At 41.0% G+C, this 13,362-nt stretch overlaps 1 protein-coding gene across 2 annotated transcripts; it reads left to right on the top strand.

Moving 5' to 3' along the window:
* The first annotated feature begins 8,988 nt into the window (after positions 1-8,988).
* LOC113098917 (B- and T-lymphocyte attenuator) lies at positions 8,989-12,272 on the top strand. 2 transcript variants are annotated; one of them, XM_026263972.1, is made up of 7 exons: positions 8,989-9,248; positions 9,419-9,482; positions 10,358-10,687; positions 10,785-10,820; positions 10,963-11,088; positions 11,190-11,230; positions 11,321-12,272. In XM_026263972.1, exons 1-7 carry the CDS (start codon positions 9,246-9,248, stop codon positions 11,582-11,584), a joined length of 864 nt encoding a protein of 287 aa, XP_026119757.1. In that variant the 5' UTR covers positions 8,989-9,245; the 3' UTR covers positions 11,585-12,272. The 2 variants fall into 2 exon arrangements, with proteins under 2 accessions (XP_026119757.1, XP_026119756.1); XM_026263971.1 differs by lacking the exon at positions 8,989-9,248 and having other exon boundaries at positions 9,263-9,482.
* Positions 12,273-13,362: the final 1,090 nt, after the last annotated feature.

Genomic DNA, 13,362 nt, shown 5'->3' with positions numbered 1-13,362 from the left:
CAAGTTCTGATCTATTCCTTGTGCAATTCCCCACTTGAAAAGGACAATCCCTCCACATGAAGCTTTTAACTGGATTTCACTCAATAAACAGCCATGGGAACAGTTGTTTGTCTTTTATTTACCATTCCTTGATAGCAGTAAACAGGTGAAAAACCTCAAAAGAAATGACAAATACCAGTTATTATTTGAGTTGACAGTCAAACTAAACAATTCTTCACATTCTCCTCAGATAAACACAGTACTGTCATTACAAAATACAAGGTTTCCACTTTTAAGAAGTATTTTCATAGTCAAGAATTATTCTAAGGCATCATTGTAGCCACACAACTATATATCCTTTACAAAACAATCAATTATTTAAATTTTTAGAACCTTCTTATCTTTTAACAAAGTATCTTTAGCCAAATAATTTTAGACTATACATTTTCAACTGAATTAAGAACTTTGTTTGTTAAGATTTCTACAAAGTTGAAATTACTTTTAACAATTTCAAACACATTCTTTGTCAAACAATGAATTTGGAATTTGATTACCCCACAAACAACATTTGAAGTTACAAATACCACTGCAAAAGTCCTATCAAAGTCAACAAGAGTTCAAGAGTTTGTGTTTGACTGCTTAAGGCAGTCTAGCCAAACATGGCCAATATGGCGCTTACCGGCTGTCCTTCACAGTATTGTGGAAGGCTTGGTCTTGCACAGTCACCTTGATGACAAAGATGGTTTCCTTGGTCTTGTGGTGCCTTAAATGCGGTCTAAAGACAACAAAGCCAGGTACTGGCACGCTCAGATCACCTGGAAGATTTGTTCCACCTGGTTCACCACTGATTGAAGGAGGAGTTTCACCACTGAGGAGCTCCCAGGCAGTTTGTCAGCACACCTCCCACTCGATCTTCCCATGGGAGCCGATGGAAAGATCGCAAATCAGCACCTGGCTTACTGCCAGTCAGCTCAGAGTTGGTCCTCAACTGGTAGCAAGACAACCAGGCTCGAACATCTCTGTGCAGGACTGTGGTTTGGAAAGCTTCTTTCAGGACTTTGATCGATGACGGTTTAGTGCAGGTTTTGTGACAGGAAGGCAGGAGCTTTGGACCACTTTGACGATCACGTCTCGAACAATGCCCTTAGCATCTGGATTGACTCTCACGACCCGTCCTAGCTTGAATTGGCCCCTCACTGCATTTTGGTCGCACAACCAGACAATATCTCCGACAGCAACATTGCGATGCGAAGTGTGCCATTTACTTCTCAGAAATAAGTTTGGGCCGGCAAGCTGGCTCCAAGACCTCCAGAACTTGTTGACCTGGTTCTGCATCTCTCGGAGTCTCTTGTAAGGGTAATTTGCAAAGTCAAATGTTCTAATCTCACCACTTGAAGAGGCTCGGCCCAGGAGAAGTGTGTTTGGTGACACATACTGCACACTTTCTTCATGGGTCTGCACCCTGGCATCTATTGGGCATTCGTTGGCAAGGTTTGCAGCAAGTTGTAGTGTTGTCTGAAGCTCGCTGTAGCTGAGGCCAGTGTTGTTGCCCAGGCTCTGCAGTGCCTTCTTGAGAATGCGGACAGCGGCTTCAGCAGCCCCATTGCGGTGAGGTGAGTCAGCAGGGTGAATTGTCCACTCCCATTTGGTACCTTTTTGAACCGACATCTCTTCTATTGAAGTTCTATTCTGAGCATCCAGGAACTGGTACAGCTCTCTTAGGACAGGTTTAGCGCCGATGAAGTTTGTCCCCGGGTCGGACCAGATCTTTTTTGGGTGCCCTCTTATTGCAGTAAAGCGTTGGTAAGCCATCAAAAAGCTCTCTGTCGACATTGTGTTGACCAGGTCTGCATGAATTGCCCTGCTGGCCATACAACTGAAGACGACACCCCACACTTTCATGGAGACCCGTTTCTTGATGTCATCTTTGACAAGGTACGGTCCAAAGAGGTCGACTGTAGTGAACTCGAATGGAGCTGCAGGTGTGGTTCTTTCAAGAGGTAGGTCAGCCATCACCTGTTTGCACCTTCTTGCTCTTGACTTTTTGCAGAAAAGGCAGTTCTCCACTACATTGAGCAATTTTCCTCCCTTGGATGACCCAGGCTTTCCTCCTCATTTTCAGCAAGGTTGCAGCCACACCTTCATGACCCTCATTGTGCGCCTCCCTTGCCACTAAAGTAGAGACCCATGCATTGAAAGGCAAAAGGGGAACTGCAGCGCCATCCTCCCTGAAGCCATGGATTCTCCCACCACAGACTAGTAGCCCAGATTCTGGCTCTCTGTACACAACCAAGCGGTCCGTAGTAGTGACTGGAAATGTTACCCCTTCTTGAGCAGCAAGATAGAGGTCTCTTATTGCCTCTTGACGTTCTGTGACGGTGATAACTCCTTTTGTGGGAATCGCCTCCCACTTTGGGGTCTCAATGGACTTTGTTGCAGATGTAAACCTTTTGGCGGCTCTCCAGATGAAAGCAACCGTCTTGATTAGACACTTAAGACTACTAAAGCGCCTCTCATCTACTAGGTTTAGGACAGCTGCACCAGCAGGAAGTCGTCCCGCAAGACTTGGAAGACTTTTCGCTTGAGCTCTGGTGAGTGCAGCCACAAACGACTTCTTTTGCATTTTGTTAATGCTTTCTCGAGCTGTTACAGACACATCTTTTGATGACATAATTGGCCACTCGCTCTCTGGAAGATGTAGAAACTCTGGCCCTTGCGGCCACTCTGAATGCGCATCAAGTTCCTTTGGCCCAGCTCCTCGAGTGATAATGTCGGCTATGTTGAGTGGTCCAGGGATCCACCACCAGTCCTGTAGCTGTGTGCTCTCTTGGATCTCTCCAATTCTATTAGCGAAGAAAGTCTGAAATCCATAGCTTTCACGCTGGATAGCGCCAAGAACAGTCTGACTGTCTAACAAATGGTACCACCTTTTTATCTGGATCTGGGTATGCTGTTCAAAGTACTTTTTCAGGCGACTTGCAAAAACTGCCACCACAAAGTTCTGATTTGACCGCATCCCCCTTCTGGTCTAGAGGTGTCAGCTTTGCTTTTGACTCCACTAGTCGAATTGTTAATTGTTTGTTGCAGTTCCACCGCAGGTAGAGGACAGCACCATAGGAGCTTTCACTACCATCTGAAAAAGTGACAGCCACTGGTTCAGTTGTTGCCTTCGGTGGAGTAAGGGCTCTTGGGAACATTACTTTGCTTAGCTGGACGTACTCCTCAAAAATTCCAATTGCATCTTTGCGGAGCTCATCCGACAGGGGAAGGTCCCATGTGTCCTTGACCATGCTGCACTTTGGTTTTGCCTCTTGGAATGCCCTTCGGACCAAGATAGCCCCTTTTTGCTTTAATGGTGTTGTTAGGCCAACTGGGTCATACAAGCCAGCAACTTGACTCAGCAGTTCACGTCTTGTCAGCGGGTCTGGTGTCTGTGCTCGTACTTCTTCAAGCAGCAGGTTTTGTCCAAGTCTCATCTTTTTCCTCCGCCTGGAGAAGTTGACCCTCACCATGACATGCAACATGTCTTCATCCACAATGTAGCCGAGACCGAGCGCCTTGTTCTCTTCCTCCTTAAGCTGGTTCGGCAGGACAACAATATTTGGTGATGCCTTTTCTCTTTCTCCTTTACTTTGGCCTGAGAAGACCCAAGGCTTCAATGCAAACCCTCCTGCTTTTAGAATCAGCTCCACATTCTTTGTAATGACTTTGAGCCTTTCACTGCAGTTATGGGATGTCAAGATGTCATCGACATAGCTGTGCTCATGTAATACTTGACATTCCTCTGTGAGGTTGCTGAATTGAGGCAGGTTAGCGGTCTCCCTCATAGCAAGTTGTGCTATGCATCCTGCTGGCTTGTCCCCAATATTCACTCTGGTTATGGCGTATTGTTCTAGCTCATCGTCCTCTGAATCACGCCACAAGAACCGGTGTAGATGGACTTCCCTCTCCTCGAGCCACACAGAATTATACATCTTTCTGACATCTCCTAGAGCGGCAAAGGAGCCTTGGCGGAACTTGAGGAGGACAGCTCTAATCGAGTTGAGAACGTCAGGACCTTTCATCAAAAGGTCATTAAGACTTTGGCCTTTGTACTTCTGACTGCTGTTCCAGACAAGTCTTACCGGAGTTGTAACAGAATGGGGGTTGGGTGCGATAAGATGACTAATATACCAGACAGGTCCATTCCAGTTGGTTAGATCCTCCTTGGTCAACTTCTTTGCAGCCCGGCAGTCAACCATTTCGTGGACTTGAGCTCCATAGGCTTTTTTCCACTGCGGTTCTTTGTCGAGCTGTCTCTCTGTTCGGAGGAAGGTTGCCTCCACTGCTTTTCTATTGTTTGGCAATGTAGATGGGTCCATGAGCCAAGGATATCTTGCATGCCAGTGTGGACTATCACTGTGGTCATCATCACCAACATAAGTCAGGCCACCCCTTACAACTTCCAGCTCCCTTTCTTCAGCCAGAGTAATTTCTTTGCCACCAGGTTGACAACTGCCGCAGCGACATCTTCCACATTTTGGAGTGCAGGGGGCGCCAATGCTATCCCATCGCCACCACTCAAAATCCCGATGTGTAATAGCAGAAAAAGACGACTTAATGGTAGGTTTGGTGCAGATATGTTCTTCATACATCAATGCTGCTGTTCTCATAGACCTGGCGAAGTGCGCTCTGGACTGGTGTGCTGTAACTGTAACCTCTTCAAATAGACCAGGGTGTGTCCCTGCAATTGTCTTTCCCAATGGCCCATCCCATAGTACAAGGTCCCCAATGGTGCGCATTTTCTGTGGGACAAGTCGCCCTTCCTTATGGCTTATCAAAAGCTGTATCTGTCTTGGTCTCACCAGTTCATTTTGGTGGACATCTGGAAAGAACTTTTGGCTGTCACATGTTTATGGATATCTGCAATGCTGTCTAAACCATAGCAGAGGAGTTGGTGGGATCTGAAGTTGCCCTGCTCTGTGCGGATCCGGATCTTTAGGAGGTACCGTTTTGTGGTAACTTGAACTTTCATTCCTCCCACGCCATGGACAACAAGGGTTATGGCTTCACTTCTAAGCTTCAAACGATCTGCTGCATCATGAGTTTTGTAGTTTGTATCCGATGCCAGGTCGATCAAAGTCCCAACTTTTTGTCCTGCATTGGCTGTGACCTCTAAGAGCATCATGATGACTGGCCACTCCACTATTCCATTCTCTGCTAGAAGACTGCTTTGGTTGGACAAATGAGAGCAACTGACTACGGTGTTGCAAAAGGCATTGCGACACTTCTCTGCAAGTTCAGGTGAGAGACTTTTAACAAATTCTTCTTGGGCTTGGGTGTAACACTCCCTTGCGTCACCTCCCACTTTGCCGTGGTTATTGGACCCCTGGACAACATTCCCTTTGAACGTACCAGCTCTTGGGCAAAGGTAATAGTGGTGTTCTGCAGCACGCTGTTCTATGCAGTCTGGCCTCCTGCACAGAAACTCTGGTTTACAGTAGTCACCTTCATTGTGAATCTCCAGGCATTTTTTGCAGGCTCCCAGCTTCCTGACAGCATTTCTTTTCTCTGACAACTTAAGAGTGCGAAACTTCTGGCAGAAATATATCCTTTTCTTATGCTTGCCATCTCCGCAGACCACACATCCTTGAGCCTGGTTGCTTAATTGGGTGGAGGTTCTGGTTCGAGCTTGCCGAGGTTCAGATTTTGGTTTTGGTTCCTCCTCTCTCAGTTGGTCCAGCTTCTCATAGATGGCTTCTTGACCTTGAAGAAACGTGAGGAGGTAGTCAAATCGCTTGTCCTCCTCTGCTTCATCATTTTTGCCAGCTACATGAAGAAGCCATTCCTTCTTCAGACCATCAGGAAGTTTACTCTCTATCGTTTTTGTTACAAGAGGGTTCTTTATTGCGCCGGTCTTGCCAAGCTCGTTCAGATCGACCAGGGCTTTTCCTACAGATTGAATTAGCTCAACAATCCTCCTAGGCTGGTTACCTTTAACTGCTTGGAGTCTTTGGAGCTCTTCTACTATTTCAAGGGCTATAGTTGTCTTATTACCAAAGCGGTTCTCCAAGACCCGGAACATGTCCTCAGCAGTTATGCAAGTTGTAAGGCGGAGGTCTCGTATTATCTTCTCATCCACACTGTCGAGAAGTTGGAACTTTTTAACCTCTTTGGATCCAGTAGGTTCTCCCTGCATCTGGAGCGCTTCCCAATCTTTTTTCCACCGGTGAAACTCTCGTCGGATGCCAGAAAACTTTGGGAGGGCAGCTGGCTTTAACTTAATTGCTGGTGTGGCCACACAACTGATTGAATTAGTACTCAATTTGCTTGTTTCTTCTCTGACATGTGCCCCTGTTAAGTCTGCTTGTCTTATTGAGAGTTTTGGCAGGACAGTCTCAAGGCCTTGAATACGACTCTGGAACTGTTGTTGCTCTGCTGGGGGGGCCCAGCACTTCCAATGTTTATGCACCTCCTTCGCAGCCTTCACAAATTTCTCTAGCTGTCCGATCATGAAGTGATATGCATCTGGATTTCTACTTGGGTCCACAGCTCCCACGTTTTCTGCTTGCGACTCTGCTGTTGTAATTGATTGTGTCAGTTCATATTCCCCGAAATTTGCCCACAATGTCTTTTGTATGAGGTCCTTTAGCTCTTGCAATTTCTTCTCACACTCATTAGCTGTTTTGACCAAGTCCCTCTTTTGCTGCTCACTCAACTCCTCTGCATCGGAGCTTTCTTCAATACATTGCCCCTCTACATCATCGTTGGCTTCCAGGACTTTGCCAGCTTCTTCAGAGATCTTCTTAAAATTGTCTCGAAGCTCCTCTTCCGACATCATTGTATGCATTTGTAGCACATTATTGGCCAACCTAGAAAACTGACGTTTCGCTGATGTCCTTGCGGTCTTTAGCTGTTCTACCAGTAATGAATCAGCCATTTCAAATCACAACAACAGGACAGGAACACTCTTTATTTGTCTCTTTGGACACGTGTGGTCACTCTTCTGGTCCTTCTCCAGTCTTCAGAGACGGTTTTTCACTGTCAAGTTCTGATCTATTCCTTGTGCAATTCCCCACTTGAAAAGGACAATCCCTCCACATGTTAACTGGATTTCACTCAATAAACAGCCATGGGAACAGTTGTTTGTCTTTTATTTACCATTCCTTGATAGCAGTAAACAGGTGAAAAACCTCAAAAGAAATGACAAATACCAGTTATTATTTGAGTTGACAGTCAAACTAAACAATTCTTCACATTCTCCTCAGATAAACACAGTACTGTCATTACAAAATACAAGGTTTCCACTTTTAAGAAGTATTTTCATAGTCAAGAATTATTCTAAGGCATCATTGTAGCCACACAACTATATATCCTTTACAAAACAATCAATTATTTAAATTTTTAGAACCTTCTTTTAACAAAGTATCTTTAGCCAAATAATTTTAGACTATACATTTTCAACTGAATTAAGAACTTTGTTTGTTAAGATTTCTACAAAGTTGAAATTACTTTTAACAATTTCAAACACATTCTTTGTCAAACAATGAATTTGGAATTTGATTACCCCACAAACAACATTTGAAGTTACAAATACCACTGCAAAAGTCCTATCAAAGTCAACAAGAGTTCAAGAGTTTGTGTTTGACTGCTTAAGGCAGTCTAGCCAAACATGGCCAATATGGCGCTTACCGGCTGTCCTTCACAGTATTGTGGAAGGCTTGGTCTTGCACAGTCAATTTGATGACAAAGATGGTTTCCTTGGTCTTGTGGTGCCTTAAATGCGGTCTAAAGACAACAAAGCCAGGTACTGGCACGCTCAGATCACCTGGAAGATTTGTTCCACCTGGTTCACCACTGATTGAAGGAGGAGGAGTTTCACCACTGAGGAGCTCCCAGGCAGTTTGTCAGCACAGTGTGTCTGTGTGTGTGTGTGTGTGTGTGTTTAGATTTATTATTTAGGAAAAGTCACATAATTTCATGCTCCTGAGATGAAGAGAAAATGTTTTAAAAGAAAAAAGGAAAATGGCTTTGAGGTCAAATAGACCCCAGGGGCTGATTAAGGGTTAAAGAGACAAACAGCATAGCAAGTTTTAGACATTGTTCAAATAAGCACAAGCTAGAAAATAAGGAATAAATAAAGGTTGAAAGAGAAATGTGTTTTTTTGTTTGTTTGTTTTTCTTACGATGAAGTAGTTTAGATAGAGATACGTTTTCAGGTGCCGCTTGAAAATTGTCAGGGATTCAGCATTCCAGGTAGGGTTGGGAAGATCATTCAACCAGCCAGGAATGGTGAACGAGAATGTTCTGGAAAGTGATTTTGAGTCTCTCTGTGATGGTACCAGGGGTCGCTCACTAGCGGATCTCACACTTCTGGAGGGGATGTCGATTCATAATAGTGAGTGGAAGTAGGTGGGTGCTGAGCCTGAGGCTGTTCCATATGCAAGCATCAATGTCTTGAACTTGATGCAGGCCGCAACCGGTAGCCAGTGCAAGGGGATAAAGACAGGTGTAACATGGGCTCTTTCGGGATCATTGAAGGCCTTTTTAAATTTAAAAGTTTCACATTTGTGTGTGTGCTGTGTGCTGTGTAGGTCTGATTTAAAGAATGTTTTTGCTCAAGTCACTGAAATGTCCACCAAAACAGAGAAATGTTTTGCTCCACAAGAAAAATAAAAAATAGAGGACACATTGCTTACACTAGGGAAGTTTGAGCAGTTTCCTTTTGTATTACAATAGGAAACTACAAATAATTCCTACTTTAAGAGTAGTCCAAGGTAAATGGCTCAAAACAAACTGAATTAATCCCCAATGAGCCCCACAGATTTCTAATAGCATATTTCTGATGAATAATTGTAACAGTTGTACTGCTGTTATTGAAATAAATGGAAATGCTTAAACATAGCTTAATTCAGGCTTAGACCTCCTTGTATTGAACAGAAAGTAAAACAAGCAGATGTAGTTTATAGTGTTCAGTCATTATCCACAAGGAGGTGTCACTGAGTTCATTTAAAATTGATCTTTCTGTTTCTTCATTCTATTTCTCTTCAACATTTGAAGTGGTTCAACCAACCTGGACACGATTCAGACAACCTGAAACCACTATGTGCACACTAGATGAGGTTTGACACTGTCAGAGACGACAGAAGAAGAACAACCATCAGATACGGATACAGACACAGACACAAAGACGACTATCAGATACAAAGAAATGCTGAGAAACAACACAGGTGAAAAACACCCATGATTCAGGGAGTTAAGAGGTACAAAAAAAGAGAGAAACAGAGATGGTGAGAGACGTCACAGAGGAACATCTTACAGTATACGTGTACTTTCCAATACACACATTCACTCACACACTCATGGCAAACAATGTGCACAGCTATCATTTTGGAAATTAGTTTTTAAATCGCACATTGTCTGATAAAAACTTTCAATCATGGGCTACTATGTCTTTCAGATCATTTGTAACCTTGCCGTTTCTCTCCTACTGCTATCACTTGGCATCAGCGGTACAGAAAATGGTGAGTATTAAGATCTGATGCTCTATTAAATACTAATGTCAGTTAATAATATTTTGTTAATTGTGGTTTCTAGGGAACATTGTGGTATTTGTATGACAAAAGTTGTGGTATGTTCATGGTTTTGTGCATGGCTATTTAACCTCTCACCTGACAAACTGTTTTCTTTTCAAGTAGGTTATTTATTTATTATCCCACTCAGTAATATGAAACACAGTTAATGTCTGGTTTGATATGCCTTGGTTCAGCTTAAATTAAAATAAGAATCGTGTCATTGTGTCATTTGATACAGATTTTTGATAAAACTGTACAATTTTATAGACAAATGAATACCGTTTTCGTTTTTGGAATAGTAAAAAAAACAGTCAGCGATACAATATAATTTTAATGTAATGTTATATTATTCTTAGTAGTAATAATACCTGAATCATTAACTCATCTTAGATTATATGATTTTATCTGAAATTCAATTGACTTATACCAATATCAGCAAGTATGTTCTAAAAAAAATAATAATAGAGCTCATGCGCTGCATTATACTTACGGATTGGTTTGGAATGTCTGGTTATAGAATAGTGGATCTAATTCTAATTAACATTAAAATAAACATTATAATAGGTGAAGTGTCTTTTTTTTACACCAGTAAACTTTATTATTAGTTTCAAAACTCTGTAATGAAAATCAGATGATTTCACTTGACCTTTTCTATGATTAAAATTATTATGGTGTTATGTTTTGTTTATTGATTCATTGATTTGATTTATTGTTTGATTTTTAGTGGCTGATGTCAGTGATAATATCAAATGTACTTAAAATCTCTTTAGGCTTTTCTCTGTCTACCTAATTTTTTCCCCCCCGGTTTTCCTTCATTCTCTTAGGGTCTGTTATGAATTGTATTTCAGTGATCAGAGTGCCACGAAACACAGTGTTTAGAGCTCCGGTTATGACCGAGTTGAAGATAAACTGTACTATAACACATCTAGAAGGATGTCACGGGAACCCAAGGGTCTCATGGTGCAAAATCAATGGAAGTGAATGTAAAGCTTTTAATTACTCACATCACATAAAAACTGATTTGAAGAGCATCAAAGAACATGAATGGATGTATTTCCTGATTTTCCTGAACATCTCAATGGAGGACAAAGGTTCCTACAGATGTAAAGGTGGTGACACATCTGTAGCTCATGCTATTAATGTCACTGTGACAGGTAAGAGACATTAGCTTTTGATTCACTGAATGTAAGCATTCAGACATATTGTTGAATATAAATATTTAAATACTTTAATATTTATTATATTCACTAGATAAAAATGAGAATGAGGGCAATCAAAGCAACACACGTAAGGACATGAACATTACAATTCATGACATTACTGTTAACATTTTGCTTGGACATATGCATCTTCATATGTTGATATGAACCTATGAGACCTATGACAGCAACTCTGATATATTATTTTGTTTCAATCTCTTCAATATTAGGTGATCCGAATTCAGGTGAAAAGGATGATCTTAAGTGGCTCTGGCCGTATGTGTACATCTGCAGTGGAATAGCAGGGCTGGTGGTTATAGTTACGACTGTAACATTGCTTATCATCAGATCCAAAGGTGTGCTAATTTCAACAAAACTTTACTGTTCTATTTGGCTACAATGAAATTCTGACTATTAGTTCTTGTTTCCTTGGATGATCCTGCGCAATTTCTCCTAGGGACAAAATCAACAAGAAAAGATACGACAACTAAAAATCAGGTATCTTTTATTTAAATTTTGTTCTGTAAAACAGTTTATTTTATCTGTTGAAAACATTTATTTTTTATTTTTATGATTTCTCTTCCACAGAGCAGAGCTCATCACAACACCCCTTCCACCTCTGATCAGCTGACCTCTGCTTCATATCATGGCTGTGAAACTCCACCTGTCAGAGAAGCATCATCAGCTGGAAGAGTTTCAGATGGTAGCCACAACACAGCTGTTACAGAAAGAGGAGAAGAGAATGCTCTGGTGTATGCTTCTTTGAATCACCAGGCTATGTCAAGAGTGCCGAGAAGAACAGCACGACAAGAACCAGAACATTCAGAATATGCGGCAATCCGGTTCCGGTAAATCAACGAATCATTTACCTAAAAAAAGTTTAAAAAAGAATACTGAGAAATGACCGATGAGAAAATGGTGACTCATTTGTCATTCTGTATTAAGAAATCAATTTAAAACACTGTCAGTGAGGAGCTGAAGTCCCAGCTTTTGGACACCTCTGTGTCGCAAAGTGCAAATGTTTGCTAGAATCTCAAGAGTCCAGCAAGAATTACTAGTGTTCTTAAATTTACAAAAACAATTGAATAGCTCTCTTTTCTGTCCTACTGAAATAAATAGATGTGGAGAGTGATTCACATTCTAGCAAGTAATAAACTACAAAAATAAATGACAGCAGCTTCTACAATGGTTATTCCTATTTACAACGTGCTATTTTGTTATACAAAAGAAGCAGTTTTGAAAATTGTCTTTGGCAACATTTTTGAGGCTGAACTTTTATTTATTATTTCCCTGTGGGTTTGTGGTTCATATTATTAACAGCTACTGAATGACTTAACATATTAATTTGAATGAGCAGCTGTTAATATGTCTGCTCATTGCATTGCAAAAAAAAAACCCGACCAACTAATAAGATTTGCTCTTTTGGTCACATCATCTCACATGTCCAGTGTCGCTACTGTTGTGCGAAATGAGTTGGTGTTGTTTGATAAACACCATAGTGAATACAGAATCTGAAAATAATTAAATAAAAGAATATTAAGTAAACTGTCTGACTGCCTGTTGGAGTAACTATGAATAAGGAACCAACTGTCAGAAAATGAATCTGCATTTTAATTCAACCCATTTTCTATTTTTTACACACTGGTTTGAAAACATTTAGATGCTGAACAATTGGGTTGTTTGGAGAGGCCTTCAGCGATGCGAATAAAGGTTCCTTTGTGCCATTATAGTTAATAGTGGTGATATAAACTTCCATATTATTATAAATATGTATAGTTGTGTTTGTCATCAAAGTTACAGGCCTTTACAGTAAATATTTTACTTCACTTCATTCCTTTAGATTTATATATATATATATATATATAAAACAATGTTTTTTCTACTCAGAAATATATTGCAATTTTTCTAATAGATCACCAGGCATAAGTATTTTTCAAGTTGTGATCTTTTGAGAGAGTACAAAGTAAGAAGCCCACAAGAGCAAAAGCATGCAAGCACACTTCCTGTACAAGCAGAGGGGAGAGTGCAATTTACCAGACACGAGGGTGGGATTCTTTAGCAGCCACAGTAAAGAATAGTACCTACGACCTCCTTTTTATGTATTAAAGGTCAATGAGTAACATGCTATTTATACTGTACATACTGAATGTGTGTGTGTGTGTGTGTGTGAATGAATAAGTTAACCCAACATCCTATTCCTTAACAAGCTCAGTGCTTATTTGCCAGTGCATAAATCAGTTTGCTTCTGTTCTACTCTTTGTGTTGGTGTGTCTGGTTTCACCTAAGACTGTGACTTTCCATTGAAGGGACCTTCCACAAAAGATTTTTCCTTAATCTCAACACTGCATTTACATACTAGAAGGACAGTTTCAGAATATATGGTCAAGACTCTCCTCTCTCTTCCCTTTGCTCCAAGATAAAAAAATTAAATACAATTATGGAATTAATGTGAATATGTATGTTTGTGGTAGATTGCTAACTGTGAATCACTAAACGGCTGTAATCATTAAAAATAATACAAGCAACCATGATTAATAAATGTTTATAAATTTAAACATTCACAATAAACCCCCAGGAATTCACAATAAACCCCCAGGAAAATACATTCAATTCACACTTTAAAAGTGTGA

The sequence above is a fragment of the Carassius auratus genome, unplaced genomic scaffold (genome assembly GCF_003368295.1).
Source record: "Carassius auratus strain Wakin unplaced genomic scaffold, ASM336829v1 scaf_tig00216733, whole genome shotgun sequence".
NCBI lineage: Eukaryota > Metazoa > Chordata > Actinopteri > Cypriniformes > Cyprinidae > Carassius > Carassius auratus.
Note: the sequence above shows the minus strand (reverse complement) of the source record. Positions and strands in the feature narration are given on the sequence as shown.

Bases quoted from the DNA above. Each gene is read 5' to 3' on its own strand.
- LOC113098917 (XM_026263971.1), top strand. From the start codon at position 9,398: ATGGGCTACTATGTCTTTCAGATCATTTGTAACCTTGCCGTTTCTCTC. The intron at 10,688-10,784 runs GTAAGAGACATT...TATATTCACTAG, and splicing joins TATTAATGTCACTGTGACAG to ATAAAAATGAGAATGAGGGC. The intron at 10,821-10,962 runs GTAAGGACATGA...CTTCAATATTAG, and splicing joins GGGCAATCAAAGCAACACAC to GTGATCCGAATTCAGGTGAA.